The sequence below is a fragment of the Carettochelys insculpta genome, chromosome 1 (genome assembly GCF_033958435.1).
Source record: "Carettochelys insculpta isolate YL-2023 chromosome 1, ASM3395843v1, whole genome shotgun sequence".
NCBI classification, from domain to species: Eukaryota; Metazoa; Chordata; order Testudines; family Carettochelyidae; genus Carettochelys; species Carettochelys insculpta.
The window spans coordinates 205,453,821-205,470,767 of NC_134137.1; the positions used below are offsets into that span (position 1 = coordinate 205,453,821).

Here is a 16,947-nt window from a genome sequence, read left to right on the forward strand (position 1 = left end):
TGAGCTTGCAGTGAGAAGCTTTGCAATCCTGTGGCACGTAAACAGGAATCTTTAGTTTTGGGGGGAGGCGGAACCACTCACTGGAATACTGCGTCTAGTTCTGAGGCCCACAATTCAAAAAGGATGTTGTTACAATGGGGAAAATTCAGCAAAGAGCCACAAGAATTATTAAAGGGTTAGGAAATACGCTATATAGCAGGGGTGCTTAAACTTCATTGCACCATGAACCTTCTCTGACAACAAAAGTTACAACAGGACCCCAGGAGCGGGGACTGAAGCCCGAACCTCTCTGAGCCCCACTTCTCCATGTCACGTGCAAAACCCAGTAGTTTCATCCCTTGGGCTTCAGGGCTCAGGCTGCAGCTTTGACCCCAGGCCACAGCAAGTCTAGGCTGACCCTGACAACCCCATTCAAATGGGGTTGCAACTCTTGGGATCCTAACCTGCAGTTTGAGAACCTCTGCCTTAGAGTGGAGTATAGTGGCAATCAAGGAGTGCGTCTTCACTGGGAACTAACTTTGAAGTTAGGCACTACATTGAAGTAGCCAGTAGAGAGTCTATGCACATTTTCTCTTACTTCGAAGTTAACTTGGGAACCCAACTTCAAAGTCCTTACTCCATTCCCGGGAATGGAGCAGTGCCCTACTTTGAAGTTGAACTTTGAAGCAGGGTGTATGTAGATGCTCAGCTTCAAAGTTGTTCTTTGCACAAAGAAGTGCAACTTTGAAGTAAGCAACTTTAAAGTTATTTTTGTAGTGTAGACACAGCCAAGGAGTGCCAACTATTTAGCTGAACAAAGAGAAGATTAAGGGGGTGACTGGATTTCTTTCTGTAATTATCTACCTGGGGAGCAAATTTTTAATAAGTACCTTCAGTCTGGCAGAGAAAGGTATGACATAAATCAATGGCTAGAAGTGGATGCTAGCTAGAAGCTAGGGAAATTCAGGCTGGAAATAAGGAGTAAATTTTTAATGATGAGAGTAATTAACCATTGGAACAATTTACCAGTGGTTGTGGTCAATGTTCCCTCTTTTCTATCCCTGATCAGAATAAATTCTGTGTGCACTGATGCATGTGCAAATGTAGAAACAAAAAACTTAGCTACGAGGACTTTGCTAATCAGCTGGGCAGCATTTAACTTTCCCCTTAGATTAAAGCGCGCAGCTTATAGGGAGCACTGGTTGTGGTGGATTTTCCATTTCTGACAATTTTAAAATCAAGATTGGGTGTTTTTCTAAATATATACTGTAAGAATTAGTTTGGTAAAGTTCTATGGTCCATGTGATAAAGGAAGTCAGAACTGGTGACCACAGTGGTCTCCTGGCTGTGGAATCAATACCTTAGATCAGGGTGTTCAACCTGCGGGTCAGAATCTGACTTGTGGAGCCTTTTTATCTGGTCTCTGCCAGCATCAGCACTGCTTTTTTCTGGTGCAGCTCACGTAGGCCCTGTCTGGAGCTGCTGCAGCTCCTGCTGTTGGGGCTTGCACAGGTTGCAGCTCCTGCCAGCGCTGCTCGCATGGGCTGTGATGTGGATGCAGCTCAGGCCCTGGCTTGCGCGGCTCCTGCTGCTCTTGAGGTGGTTGTGCTCTGGTAAGTTGCTGCATTCAGTTTGTGTGGAGGGCGCATGGCTCTGGGGGAGCGGGAGGACATTTGTTGGTGGGAGCTGGGGGTGCTTGGCTTTGGGTGATGGGGGGATTGGTTTAAAGCAGAGGGAATGGGGGTGCCTGGCTCTGGAGAGGGGAGCAGGGATTGGGGATTTTGCATTTCTGACAATTGTGGATACTGGGGTACTTACAATTTTTTTTTGAAAAAGTTGTACTTTATTTAAAAAAAAAACGTTGAGGAACACTGGAGTAGAACTCAGTTTCATTGGTTTAACGGCCAGCAGGAGGAATCTGGCCATTAAACCAGTTAAACAGAGTCCTATTCTCTCAGCACGACAGGGAGCTGCCCCTGCCGCGATGTTTGGGGCAGGGAGGGGTTTAAGGCTGGGGGCAATAGGGGTGGTTTGGGGCTATTTTATGTTTGGCCCCTGGAATATGTATAAAATTGCAGTGCTCCCCTTTCCCCATGAAAAAAGGTTGGACACCCATGGCTTAGATCATAAGGGAATATTAAAACCAAATTAATTATTGCAGTCTCAAAGGGGCGTCATGACTAATCCACAGCCTCTTCAAAGGAGATTCTGTAAAGTGACTCACAAGTATGGAATTTTAATAAGCTCTGAAGCAGAGCTAAGACTCCTGAGAATTGCAGTATCCACATATTGAGAGTGTATATGTAATCATTAACATTACCAGCAGGAGGGTGAGGAGAGTATGTGATAGGGTGCAGTTCCCTTGCGTCAGGCTCCCATGTATTAAAGTGAGAGGGGCTGATCTGGGCCTGAAACCTCTTTTGCTGATTTACTGTATATTGTTTCTAGCCAGCCCTCACTTTCTTTATTGCCTTAAACAGGAACATGCCCAAGAGAGGAGGGAAACAAACTGAAACAGAAAGGAAAGTACATGTGCCACGTAAACAAACAAAGGTGGAAGCATCTTGCCCTCCTTCACCTATGGACTACGAGAGCCCAGGCAGTGTCTTTGAAAGTTTGATCTTTCCCATCAAACAAGAGAAGTTCTTCAAGGAGTACTGGGAACAAAAGCCGCTGCTTATTCAGAGAGAGAACCCTGAAGTGGCTGCTTACTACCAGTCGCTCTTCAAGCTAGTGGATTTGAAGGTGTTGTCCAGCCAGGGTTTGTCCTATGGAAGAGACGTCAATATCTGCAGATGTGTGAATGGCAAAAAGAAGGTTTTAAATAAAAACGGCAAAGTGAACTACATGCAGCTGAAGAGAGACTTTCATCAGAAAAAAGCAACAGTACAGTTTCACCAGCCTCAGAGATTTAAGGTTAGATCTGCCGTTTCCTATGGATTGTGGCCCATATTCTGTTTAAGTGTTTTTGTAAAATTATAAATGCTTCCTGTTATATAAAGTTGTCCTCTCACTTGCCGTAGTTAGGCTGAATGCAAATTTATCAAAACATATATTAATGAAATCCAGGGAAATTGGTTTAAGCTTCTGGCCAGGACGCTGTCAACACAAACCACTTTATAAATGAGCTGTCCAAATTCACACAGTACTTGATTCTATGCACCATCCTTACATGCTGTAACAAGAGGTGTATCTAAAAGCTGATTGCTGGTTTAGAAAGGTTAGATTTCTTCCTTAAAAGCTTGTTTAGTTACCATCCTTTTTAATTTAGGGAAGGATAAAAACTCAATTATTATCCATCTTTTTCTTCTTAAAGTTCACCACCCACCCCTTCTTGTTTCTGTGTGCAAGAGCAAGTTTTAATGCCAGCTCTTTTGAGGCAAGGCAAGATGTAGAAGAGAAGGAAATATTTCCGAAATACTCTACTTTCTTACAAGCAAAACACTGAATTGCATCATAATTAGTCACATGCTTTCTATTTTAGCTACTGCTCACGCTGCTGTCTCTTTTGCTTGTCTTTCTCTTCCTTCCCTCCCCGCTCCACCACCAGGGAAATGATATTTTGGTGGACTAATAATGTTTGTTGGTGTAACGGACCTGGGTGAGGAGCCATCCATTCCAGTTTGAAACTTAAGACTATCAGTGGTAAAAGCATGAGACTTTACTAGTTGAACTAAAAGGTGTGGGATAAAATTTTCACAAACAACTAAGTCAAATGACTTGGTGGCGCAAGTCCTATTGATTGTAATCCTGGGTTAAAAGGCCCTTAACTTCAAGAAGAGCTGATTTTTTCATGAAAAATGACTTTGTTGCTATTTTGAAACACACTAACCTGTTTTAAACTGGTTGGAAAATAGGATTAATTTTTTGTGTGAAAACTTCTATTGTTGTTGAACAATCAGAACGCAGGAAAGCTTGACAAGCTTTAGCTGGAAATTGTAGAAGCTCGAACCTGTCCCATGAGACAGCCACAGGGACCCACATTCTCTTAGCGTGGGTTTTATTCATTTTAGCGCCTCATTAGTTTCCTCCGATTTGGCCATTAGTGTGGCCATTTCGAAATTTTGGCCAAGTGTGGCCCCAGCCTGTGTGATTCTGTGCAGTATAACAGAGACACTATGCATATTGATTATGTTAACATGACGGGTCTTTCCCTCTCCTTAATCCTATTGTTGTTAGAATCTGTCTCCTTTACTCTGCCTTCCTTTCTTCATTATTGCTACACTTCCACCTAGCCTCCACAGCAATCAGAACACCATATCTGCTCCAGACTAGTGCCTGGCTTGTTGGTTACGTTCACAAGCACATTTTTGCCTGCTGTTCCCCAGTGCATGGTCATGTTCTACTAGAAAGGGATGTCAGTTGTCTCACAAGAACTCCCAACTTGTGTTGTTTGGCAGACTACTTTTACATTTTCTCCTATCACTTAAATTCCTTCTTTGTGGGTTGATACATAGGGTACATCAAACAATAATTTAAAAATACCCAAGCCCCACACTTGCTTTCAGCAGTGATGTTTTCTTGTAGTAATTTCACTTGCTTTCTTTGAAGGATGAGTTATGGATGATCCAGGAGAAGTTGGAATGCTACTTCGGCTCTTTGGTTGGATCCAATGTTTATATAACTCCTCCAGGGTCCCAGGGTCTCCCTCCCCACTATGATGATGTCGAGGTGAGAGTACAAGCTCGCTAGCTGTAAATTTACAAGCAGCGTTCCAGGATGGAAGTATGTTTGCGTTATGGAAGTAATGGATCTGCTTATTGGATAGCTTTTTGCATATTTAAGTATAGAGAGATTTATGTTCTCCCTAGTTACAGCTCTGGTCAAGTAACCTACAATGCTTCTGTTACCTTAAAGAAAAGATATAGAATAATTTGATGGTAATATCCATTGGATATGTGTCCCAGGACTCTTGCATGAGATTTTTAGTTGATGCCAGCAGAAGTTAGAGAAGCTCTCGAAGTGGCCTTACACTGGTGGAGGAGGGGGTGAGTTTTAAAAATTGACATTTAGGTTAAAAAAAAATCAGTTACAGTCAACTCCTTTATATCGAGCAGCCCTGGGAGCAGGAGGTTGCTGGGTATTCAAATATTCTGGATAATAGAGAGACATACCTACCAATGCATAACACTGAAGAAAAACAAGATTAGACATTAAGAAACAAACATAAATGCATGCAGAATACTTCATTTACCAACAGTAGTGGTATTGTACACTGTAAACTAACACTGTATTTGCTGTATTTATTTCTATTTACTTTCACTGTGCTGTACTTATGAAAAAACATAACCAAGATGTACTTATGGTTAAATGCCGGTTATTAGAGAGTTCTGGATGATAGAATGCTGGATATGAAAGAGTTTTACTGTAAAAACATCCAAACACCTTTTGTTACCAATAACACGCTGAGGTCCCAATCTTGAGAGAGCCTGCTGACTTCAGTGGAAACTGCAGGTGGCTAACATTTCTTGGGGGTCAGACTCTGTTTGTTTGTTAAAACTGGAGAAACTTGAAAATCTTTTTTCTTTGCAGTTTCTTCAGCTTTTTCAGCAGAAACAGCCTGGTCACATCCTACTTGTGTAGTAGCACAACAGTGCACTATTTTTGGAAGGCTTCAATCGAGACATGTCTTCCTTTAACTCTTAAAAATAACAAAAACATCAGATAAAATGGGTGTTACCCACAAAAGCTCATTACTTAATACATTTCTTAGCGTTTCAAGTGCTACAGGACTGCTTGTTTGTTTTTTACATCTACTGCATTTAATAAAACATATTTAAAATCCCCAAAGCCTGAAGCTGGGTGCTAGTTCTGTCAGAGTTTCTACATTTAGCTGTGATGTTTTAAAAATAAAAGTTATTTTCTAGTTGACTTTAGAAATATTGTAAATGAAAAGTGTTGCTGTCTCATCATGAATCAGAGATTTTTATTTTATTTTTAATTTCACTCAGTTAAATTCATCTAGTACTCTTCAACTTCCTAACACATACAGAATGTACTTACTAGCTGCCTGCAAAGCAATCTGATAGAATGCAGTGTCCCAGGTGGAACTGCTGTATGACTAGGTATTTCACATGCTGGCTATGTCTACACTAGGCCCAAACTTCGAAATGGGCATGCAAATGGCCATTTCGAAGTTTACTAATGAAGTGCTGAAATACATATTCAGCGACTCATTAGCATGCGGGCGGCTGCGGCACTTCGAAATTGACGCGGCTTGCCACCGCGCGGCTCGTCCCGACGGGGCTCCTTTTCGAAAAGACCCCGGCTACTTTGAAGTCCCCTTATTCCCATGTGCTCATAGGAGTAAGGGGACTTCGAAGTAGGCGGGGTCCTTTCGAAAAGGAGCCCCGTCGGGATGAGCCGCGCGGCGGCGAGCCGCATCAATTTCGAAGTGCCGCGGCTGCCCTCATGCTAACGAGGCGCTGAATATGTATTTCAGTGCTTCATTAGTAAACTTCGAAATGGCCATTTGAATGGCCATTTCAAAGTTTTTGGCTAGTGTAGACATGGCCGCTTTGTGTTCTTATGTCTCTGGCAGAGCGAACTTGTTTTTGAATTTTATAGATCTCTGGATGTCACTAGTAAAGCCATAACTTTGATTTATTTTGGTCTTTGCTAATAATCTCTCACATGGGCCGTGTCTACACGTGCCCCAGACTTCGAAATGGCCATGCAAATGGCCATTTCGAAGTTTACTAATGAAGCGCTGAAATGCATATTCAGCGCTTCATTAGCATGCGGGCGGCAGCGGCGCTTCGAAATTGACGCGCCTTGCCGCCGCGTCCAGACGGGGCTCCTTTTCGAAAGGACACCACCTTCTTCGAAGTCCCCTTATTCCAATGAGCTCATGGGAATAAGGGGACTTCGAAGTAGGCGGGGCCCTTTTGAAAAGGAGCCCCGTCTGGACGCGGCGGCAAGGCGCGTCAATTTCGAAGCGCCGCTGCCGCCCGCATGCTAATGAAGCGCTGAATATGCATTTCAGCGCTTCATTAGTAAACTTCGAAATGGCCATTTGCATGGCCATTTCGAAGTTTGTTGCACGTGTAGACGTAGCCATGGTGTCCTGGGTTTTTTAGAGCTCAAAAATTGAGTAGATGGATGTTAGAGGAGCAGCATGGCTTCTTGATACGTATTATCTTGTGACACTTTGCAGGTGTTTATCCTTCAGCTGGAAGGGGAGAAACACTGGCGTCTCTACAAACCTACCGTGCATTTAGCTCGAGAGTACAATGTTGAATCAGAGGATCGTATTGGGAATCCAACACGTGAATTCATATTAAAGGTACTTGTTGCGCCTGGCTTTCTCAGCTTTAGCTGTGAAATATATAGGGTAATAATTTTATTTTCTGTTATAGCTTGTTTAAAGAGAATGTCCTGAATGTGTTTATAAAAATGACATTCCAAGCACTGAAAACAGTCTGGCATATCAGGCAGTTAGATATCCTTAGGCAGATTGGAGAATTTGGTCTGAAATCAACAAGGTGAAGTTCAGTAAGGACAAGTGCAAAGTACCACACTTATGCAGAAAAAAAATCAAATATACAACTGTAAAATGGAAAATGGCGTGCAAGGTGGTAGTACTGCAGATAAAGATGTTTGGGTTACAGTGAATCGCAAATTGAATGAAAGTCAACAATGTGATGCTATTACGAAGCATAGGTCAGCTCTGTAAAGGGACTCTTTAAACTGACTTATTGCTACCCAACAGATCTGCCTATTGTTGAGCACTTACTAGCTTCATGCCCTTCTCACAAAACTGATTGTCCAGAGAAAGTGATGTAATAGCACAGAATGCATTTAAAGACTATTACCAGATCCCACTACAGTTTGCTTTTCTCAAGGTTAAACACACATTTAACCTTTCCTCATAAGCCATGTTTTCTCACCCTTTTGTTTTTATAACTCTCCTCTGCCCTCCCTTCAGTTTGTCCCCATCTTTCCTAAAGTATACACTTTGGGGCACCAGACAGTACTCTACCTGCCGTCTCACCAGAGACAACTAGAGCAAAACATTTATCTCCCATGTCTTTCTTACACTCTTCCTGTTAGTACAACCCAGAACTATATCAGACTTTTTATAACTACATCACATTGTTTACTGTCATTCAATTTGCGATTCACTGTAACCCAAACATCCTTATCTGCAGTACTACCACCTTGCACGCCATTTTCCATTTTACAGTTGTATGTTTGATTTTTTTTCTGCATAAGTGTGGTACTTTGCACTTGTCCTTACTGAACTTCACCTTGTTGATTTCAGACCAAATTCTCCAATCTGCCTAAGGATATCTAACTGCCTGATATGCCAGACTGTTTTCAGTGCTTGGAATGTCATTTTTATAAACACATTCAGGACATCCTCTTTAAACAAGCGATAACAGAAAATAAAATTATTACCTCATAATGTAAGATCAGGAATATGACCCCCCACAATTCGTTTCACAGAATTTCCTACCGTGCCTCTGGAAATCCATGAGTTAGAAAAGCAAGAGACTTAATAGTGAACTGTTTGGTAAGGAAGTAATACAACAGTATTAGTGTTCAATTCATTCCCTTCTGTTTTAACTATCTTGTGGGGAGCTGCCCGTGTGGGTAACACCTTGCAGGGAGTTAGAGGCACTCCTTGCCAGAGGTGCTTCTCTGTAGGGCTATGTCTACACTATGAGATAATATCGAATTTAAGGCATTTAGCTTGATTTTAGCACGTGCCTGTCTTCACTGTAAATTCCATTAGCTTGATTTATGGTGCACTAAAATAGATATAATATTGTCGGAACTTGACAGGTGTAGCGTTCAAGTCAAATTTAAAATTCCGAGTGAAGGATAGTGTGGAAGCGCCATGTCTTTAAATCAAATTCAGTAGCCTCCAGAGAGATCCCGTATGTACCCCACAATGCCCCACAGTTCTCTGCTCTGGCATCTTCCATCTCCACTGTTCTCAGGTGCAGCGGAATTAGGCAACAGGAAGACCATTTCATTTTGGCACCTGGAAGCCTGTGGCTGTAGGGTTTATTCTTTTTTTGCTGTTAGTGCAGCTGTGGGGTCTGTGGTTCTGTGGCTACCTCTGCTAGCTGCCTTTTTTTTTTTTTTTCTTTTTTCCGGCACTGCCTGGTGCCAGCCACCTCCCCCCCCGCACCACATGACAGATAGTCTGTGGGTGGGGGTTATGCTTGGACGAGAAAATTCTTTTCAGCTGCTTATATTTTTTCTTGCCTCTCCAACCACGCCCCCTTCCTTCCCCTCCAGAGATGCCAGAGTCTGTAACTTTCCTGCGCCCAGTCACATCACGTGGCTTGACCTGAACCAATAAAAGGATGTGCTGTTGTTAGCTGGTGGCCAGGTAATGTGCGGTGAGGTACTCCCCTGGGTCCTAAACAGGTTGTTTAGGGTTGTTTTAGGACTCCCCTGGGTCCTAAACAGCTCCTAGCACTCTCACCCACGGCCAGGCTGTAGTAACCAAACGGTTAAAGTTCTTTTTGTTGTGCCGGCTGTGTTGCAGTGACAAAAGGGTTAACAGCAGGGTCAGGCTCAGAGCTTAACTAGTTACAAGTTTATTAAGCTACAGTTATAAGCTTGCGGTTACAAAAGGCTATTGTTTACTTCTTATATGCTAGCAAAGTACAGGTGTTAACAAGTTACGTTACAATCCAATACAAAGATATCTGTTACCATCTAACACAATGATATCTTGGCACAATGACATCTAGTTACAGAGCTCTAATTCTTTAGCTGTGCACAAAAAAGTCAGAGACCTAGCATGGGTGTATCTTACCCTCTCTGCGTCTCTCGATACCAGCGTAGCCAAGCTGGATCGGTCACTCAATTCCGCGGAAAGACGAATACGAGGTTGGGCGTCCCCAGTTGTGGACCTTGGGAGGCAATCACCTGACCCGACCAGCAGGTAGTTGGTAGAATGCACTCAAAGTTAGAGTTCTGCTGGACCCACCTTTTATACCCCTTTTGGTTACGTATTCTCTTTCTTATCTATGGTGCCAGATCATACTGGTCTGTCTTTGTGACGCCAGTTTGTTACAAGGGCATTTCTTACTTAATTTGCACTTGTAAGACAGGAGATAAGCAATTTAGGAGTACAGGACATTCTTTTGTGCGGGCGGGGCACGTCCCCTTCTGGGATGGTTGTGTGTGTGTGCATCATATCGATCAATGCCAGCTGGGGTGATTTCTGAGGGTCCGCCCCCGCTCGTGTTGACAGTCTGGCCTGTTAGCCTTCTAGCTGTACTTTCTGCTTCTCAGGGTCACGATAAGCTAGCATATCTGGGCCTCAATGAGGGCATCAAAGACTGTGCTGTCAGCAGCCATTTCCGTGCCCTGTGTGCTGCTCAGTGGAGGGGGGCAGCGAGCAAGCTGGCTTGTAAGGGGGAGACTTTGTCTGGCTACAGCTGTGCAAGGTGTCAGGCAGCTTGCGCGTGCTCAGGGTCCTGGAGCTGGCCGGGGGAAGTGGCTCTTGGCGGCCAGGATATTGGGGGACTGGCAGGTATCGGTGGGGCCTTTCAGCCGCACGGGGGGAAGTCTCCCTCGGCGGCCACGATCTTTGGGGGCTGGCAGCTGCCTGGGAAATTCTCTGGCGGCTGAGATAGTCGAGGGCATTGGAGCATCATGTGCCCAGAGGGAGGGGCTGGGACCAGACTTGCCCTTCAATGGATCATTGTTAAAGGATTTAAACTGTTCTCAGTCCAAGGTGGCAGCTGTTTCTCAGGCTCCCTCTCTGCAATTAACCCCTGGCTCCCCGTTACGCACAGGCACAGGAAGTGCCATCGGAAGCTGATCGCATGGACATTCAGTTTAACACCTGTGGGTACTTAGATGTACATTTCTGGATTATGAATTGGGTGCAAGGGTACAAATTATTGCTCTGAGGATCTTCTGTGCCAGGGGGTCTAAATACAGAGCCGAGTCTCTTTCATCCGGACACTCTGGCAGTTGGTGGGCCCTGCCACAAGGTTTCTTGGGCTCCCTGTGGCTTTAAGAAGGGCCACAGGCAGACACCATAGAGCTTTGATTACTGTGGCCAGGGTGTCCCCTGGAGGCCTTTTCAGTCAATAGGGAAAAAAAACACTTTGTCACAGGAGCGACTGTCCTTTTGAGAGCAAATTTTTGTATGGGCCTGATCCAAAGGCCATTGGATGCAATGTAGTAGCTCCACAACTACCACAACTCTCCAAGTAAGGCTTACATTGACCCCTCGAGCCATAGCTGATTTGATGACCCATTGCACTTTCAGTGTTGTGTTCACATCTACTACTCACACAGGCATTTCCAGGTTTTGCAGTAGCTGGAGGATAAAAATTCTTGTTCTGAGGATCTCCTTCGCCAGGAGGTCTAAACCTAGATCCAAGCCTGGGCCTGCTGGTGACCAGGGCAGGTAATGGGTACTGCCCCGGTGTGTCAACCAGCATCCTCGGTCCAGATGTAGCCCTGCTGGAGCTCCTTCACCTTTGCCTGGACTTCCTCCATGCCACAGTGGGGGGGCTTGTTCCAAGAGGGTGGTGGCCGTCCGGCATAGGCTTGGGCATTATGGCACTTCACCTTGGGATCTTGGAGTAGCTCCTCCTCACCCCACAGGTCCAGGAGGGTCTCCACCTTTTGCCCAGTCCAGGAGGGACCTGCCTCTTGGTGCCCTGGGCTGGCTCCTGGAACAGCTCCGTATGATTCCTTAAGGGCCTAGGGAGTCTCAGGCTCCGTCCTGGTGTGTCATGTAGAATGCTGGCTGGAAGGGAGCAGGTGCAAGGGTGTTTGCACAGCAGCTTGTAGCTCTGCTGTTCGCATGCACTCAAATCTGTCACTAGAGTGGCTGGCCTTTGAGACAACATTATTGATCTGAGGATCATCTTTGCCAGGAGGTCTGAATCCAAATCCAAGCCACCAAAGCTCTAGTGCTGTTGCATCCCGTTTTGAAAACCTATCAGTTGAGAAGCCCAAAATCTTTTTTCTGACCATTCCTAAGCGCTTTCCTACCGTCCCGTCCCCTACCCTACCCTCAGTTATAAAAAGCACATTTCCAGACTCTGCCTGGAAAGGGGATGTTTGGCTAACAAAGCCGGAGAATGAGCGAAATGAAATGTGAGACAATGTCGTCAGATACCCACAGCCACTTTCGGGGCATTTTTTTCCCCCATGCTGCACCAGTGAAAATACCCAGAATGCTACGGCGCTCAAGGAACTGTGGGATAGGTTCCCCCAACACACTGCTAGAACAGTTGATTTTGGCAACGTGTGTGGCATCAATAGGTCAATTTTGTGTGGAGCACGTTGGAATGTGAGGAGGCTCAAAATCAAATTTTATGACATTTATAAAACACAGCATTGATAAATCAATTTTAATAAAGTTGATTGTAGCTTGTAGTGTAGATACAGCCCAGGTGAGCTGGAAGATCAGTTCATTGCTTCAACAAGTGGATCCTAACCCTGAGGTAAGTGGGAGAGAAGTAAGGTGCAACACAGTAGGAGTCCTAGGTGAAGAGGAGAAAGTGGGCCAATCAGCCACTTCTCTTGTACACAAATGCAAGAAGCCTGGTGAACCAGCAGGAGGAATTAGAGGCCCTGGCTCAGTATAAGAAGTATAAAGTGATTGGAATAATGGAGACTTGGTGGGATGATTTGCATAACTGGAGCACAGTCATGGAAGGGTGTGAACGGTTCAGGAAGGACAGGCAGGGAGAAGAGGAGGAGGTGTTGCGCTCTATGCGAGGGAGCCGTGTGATCGCTCAGAGCTCCAGTATAAAGAGGGAGAAAAGCCACTTACGTGTCTTTGAGTTAAGCGTGGAGGCGGAAGCAATAGAGGTGATGCAGTTGGTGTCTGCTACAGACAGCCAGATCAGGGAGATGAGGTAGAGGAGGATTTCTTCAGACAGCTAAGAGAAGCTTCCAAATCACAGGCCCTGGTTCTCTTGGGAGACTTTAATTATTGAGACATTTGTTGGGAGACCAGTCCAGCAGCTCACGGACAATCCAAGAGGGTTTTGGAGAATGTTGGAAAGAACTTCTTGGTACAAGTGCTAATGGAAGCGACCAGGGCCTGGTGACCAGGGAACTTGACGTGCTGCTCACGAACAGGGAAGAACTAGTAGGAGAAATAGAAGTGGGTGGCAGTCTGGGCTGCAATGATCACAAGATGGTAGATTTCAGGATCCTGACAAAAGGCAGAAAGGTGAGCAGTAATATCCAGACCCTTGATTTAAAAAGAGCAGACTTCCCATCCCTGAGGGTACTGATGGGCAGAATCCCCTGGGAAACAAAGATGAAGGGGAAAGGAGTTCAGGAGAACTGACAGTATTTCAAAGAAGTCTTGCTGAAGGCACAGGAACCATCCTGGTGCATAGTAAGAAACAAATGTGGTAGGCAACCAGCTTGGCTTAACAGGGAAATCCTGGGTCAGCTTATACTCAGAAAGGATGTGAATAAGAAATGGAAACTTGGACAGATGACTGAGGAGGAGTATAAATATATGGCCCGAAAATGCCAGGCAGTAATCAGGACAGCAAAGGCACAATTGGAACTGCAGCTGGCAGGGGATGTGAAGGGCAACAAGAAGGGTTTCTACAGGCATGTTAACAATCAGAGGGTTATCAGGGAAGGTGTGGGGCCATTACTGGATGAGAGAGGTAACCTAGTGACAGATGATGTAAGAAAAGCTGAAGTACTCAATGCTTTGTTTGCTTCAGTCTTCGCGGGCAAGGACAGCTCCCACACTGTGGTGCTAGAGATTGCAGTCTGGGAAGGTGGAGGGCAGCCATCGGTGGGGAAGGAACGAGTTAAGAGCTGATGTACACAGATTCATGGGTTTAGATGTAATGCAGCCAAGGGTACTGAGCGAATTGGCAGCTGTCATTGCTGAGCCTTTGGCCATTGTTTTTGAAGACTCTTGGAGATCAGGAGGGATTCCGGATGACTGGAAAAAGGCAAATGTAGTGCCCATCTTTAAAAAAGGAAAGAAGGACGATGCAGGGAACTATAGACCGGTCAGCCTTACCTCAGTACCTGGGAAAATAATGGAAGGGATCCTCAAAGAATCCATTTTGGAGCACTTGGAAGAGGGGAAAGTGATCAAAAGTAGCCAACATGGATTTACCAAGGGCAGGTCCTCCCTAACCAATCTGATTAGCTTCTATGATGAGGTAACAGGCTCTGTGGACTTGGGGAAGTCAGTGGATAGGATATACTTTGACTTTAGCAAAGCTTTTGATACAGTCTCCCACAACAATCTTGCCCATAGGTTAAGAAAGTATGGGTTGGATACGTGGACTATAAGATGGATTGAAAGCTGGCTTGACGGTCAGGCCCAACGGGTAGTGGTCAATGGCTCAATATCTGGATGGCAGTCGGTTTCAAGCGGAGTGCCCCAAGGCTCAGTTCTGGGGCTGGTGTTATTCAACATCTCTATTAATGACCTGGATGAGCAACTGGATTGCACCCTCAGCAAGTTTGCGGATGACACAAGCTAGCAGGAGAGGTAGATACGTTGGAGGGTAGAGATGGGATCCAGAGTGCCCTGGATAAATTGGAGGATTGGGCCAAAAGAAATATGATCTGGTTCGACAAGGAGAAGTGTGGAGTCCTGCACCTGGGATGGAAGAATCCCAAGCATTGTTACAAGCTGGGGACTGACTGCCTAAGCAGCAGTAGAGTAGGAAGGGACTTAGGGATTACAGTGGATGAAAGGCTGGATATGAGTACGCAGTGTGCCCTTGTAGCCAAGAGGGCTAATGGCATATTGGGATGCATTAGAAGGAGCATTTCGAGCAGACCTAGAAAGATGGTTGTTCTCCTCTGTTCAGCACTGGTGAGACCACATTTGGAGTATTTTGCTCAGTTTTGCCCCTTGCCTTCTCCCCCAGTATAGAAAGGATGCGGATGTGCTGGAGCAGGTTCAGTGGAGGGCAACTAAAATGATTAAGGGGCTGGAGCACATGACCTATGAGGAGAGGCTGAGGGATTTGGGCTTATTTAGTTTGCAGAAGACTGAGGGGTGATTTAATAGCAGCCTTCACCTTCCTGAAGGGGTGCTCTGAAAAGGGTGGAGAGAAATTTTTCTCTGTGGTGATACAGAGCAAGGGGTAATGGTCTGAAGTTACAGAAGGAGAGGAGTAGGTTGGATATTAGGAAAAACTACTTCACCAGGAGGGTGGTGAAGCCCTGGAATGCGTTACCTAGGGAGGTGGTAGGATCTCCATCTTTAGAGGTTATTAAGTCCTGGCTTGACATTGTCATGGCTGGAATGACTTATTTGGGATTGATCCTGCTTGGCGTAGAGAGCTGGACTCCATGACGTCTTGAGGTCCCTTCCAGCTCTATGATTCTAGTTTAATCAACCCAGTTTATAAACAGCAGAGGGAAGCTTGTTAAAGGGTGAGTGACATACCATAGTGCTCTATAAATGGACAAACCTCAGCGATATTGCTTACTCCTGTGACATCCTGTAATTGGAGGAGACCTTTAATTCACCTTCTTGAAGGTATTTGAGGAATCCTCAAGATATTTTTAAGACCACCAAGAGTATGGTTAGTCTGACAAATAAGTGAACTGGTGCACTCACGGGAGAAAAGCCAGGTGCCCTGTGCTCAGCAGCTCCTCTCCTACCCTCCCAATTTTTGGAGCACTGCATATAACTCATTTATGGTGTTCAGGCTCAAGAAAGAAGGGGAAGGGGGGGTTTGGAGGAAGATGCTGGGTGGCTGCAGAACCCTACAGCTGGGAGGGCCGCCCCGCAGCCATGGGGCTTTGTGCACTCCCATGGGGCTGCATTCCTGGCCCCCAGCTTTGGGGTTATGCAACCCCCCTGCCTCTTCCCCTGAGTGCCTTCCTCCCCAGTCCCTGCTTGGTTAGAGCCCTGCAGCCAGTGGTAGCAGAGGGTCTGGCATTGACCTTGTGTGGTCCAGCAAACTCCCTGAGGGTGTCAGACAGGGATGTACAAACTGGAGGTATAAAATAACTGTCTTTTTGGAATACGTTGTCCGGGTATTCAGAATTTAATGGGAGAAGCTGTCAGCTTCCCCTTATTTACAGTAATAGTCACATATCTAATTAAAACAAAAATTCTGAAGAAGTGGGTCTGTCCCACGAAAGCTCACCTAATAAATTATTTTCTTAGTCTTTAAAGTGCTACTTGACTGCTTTTTTGTTTTGATAGTGTATGTAGACTAGCATGACTCTCTCTCTCTTAATATCTAATTAAAATCAATTTCAGGAATGAAGTTAACCAAACCCTTGATAGTGTGTACATGTCATTTGATTTTGGGAACTGACACGGGGTTTGGTGGTGGCATCTTCTTGCAGGGCTGGGATGTGCCTGAAATATTTATTTTAGTGGTGCATTTTTTTCTTCATGGCAGTATTCTTTTCCTCTGGTCTTTGCTCACTCCTCTTTGTTTTCTGTTATCTCTGTTCCAGTCAATTGCATCACTTTTAAAGAGCCCTTTTTTACAAGGATTGTTAAGGGAAGGCGGGGGCTGGAAGAGAGCGGGTGGCCAGTTTTTAAAGACATGCTAGAACTGTGTAAGGTGTGTTTTAAAAATGCATTAGTGCCTAGCACAGACGGGTTTTGTTAGCTTTCATAGGCAAGTCTGGGTTTTTTCCTTTTGCATGTATTAGATTGGATCCAGATTAAATTGCACTGCTTTGTCCTATTTCCAGTGGCTCCCTTTCATCCATGGGCTTTTCTCAATCACTTCTTCATTTCACATGTACCCAGTTTAATGTGCATAGTTGTACATTTTTTGCTTTAACTTTACAAATATTAAGGAAGAATTTAGTTCAGCCCTCAGAATCTCCAGCCTTCAGAGATCCTCTTCCATAGCTCAGTTATGTGATGTGTACAGGAGAGTGTATATATTGTATTAAATGATTTTATATTTAACTATCAGCTTAGCTATCTGGGGAGTAATTTTTTCATTTTGCTAACCTTGCAATAAGAGAGTTGTCAAGAGATCCAAATACTGAATTGCTTCT

At 44.9% G+C, this 16,947-nt stretch overlaps 1 protein-coding gene across 3 annotated transcripts in view; it reads left to right on the plus strand.

Moving 5' to 3' along the window:
• The window catches only part of RIOX2 (ribosomal oxygenase 2), a 39,713-nt gene that overhangs the window by 2,128 nt on the left and 20,638 nt on the right, over positions 1 to 16,947 (plus strand). For 2 of the 3 annotated variants that reach the window (XM_074998325.1, XM_074998340.1), the window contains exons 2-5: positions 1,437 to 1,592; positions 2,460 to 2,895; positions 4,531 to 4,650; positions 7,136 to 7,264. In XM_074998325.1, coding sequence (XP_074854426.1) covers positions 1,519 to 1,592; positions 2,460 to 2,895; positions 4,531 to 4,650; positions 7,136 to 7,264 — 759 coding nt within the window. In that variant the 5' untranslated portion in view covers positions 1,437 to 1,518. The remainder of the gene's footprint in view (positions 1 to 1,436; positions 1,593 to 2,459; positions 2,896 to 4,530; positions 4,651 to 7,135; positions 7,265 to 16,947) is intronic. The other variant, XM_074998331.1, reaches the window with a different exon arrangement.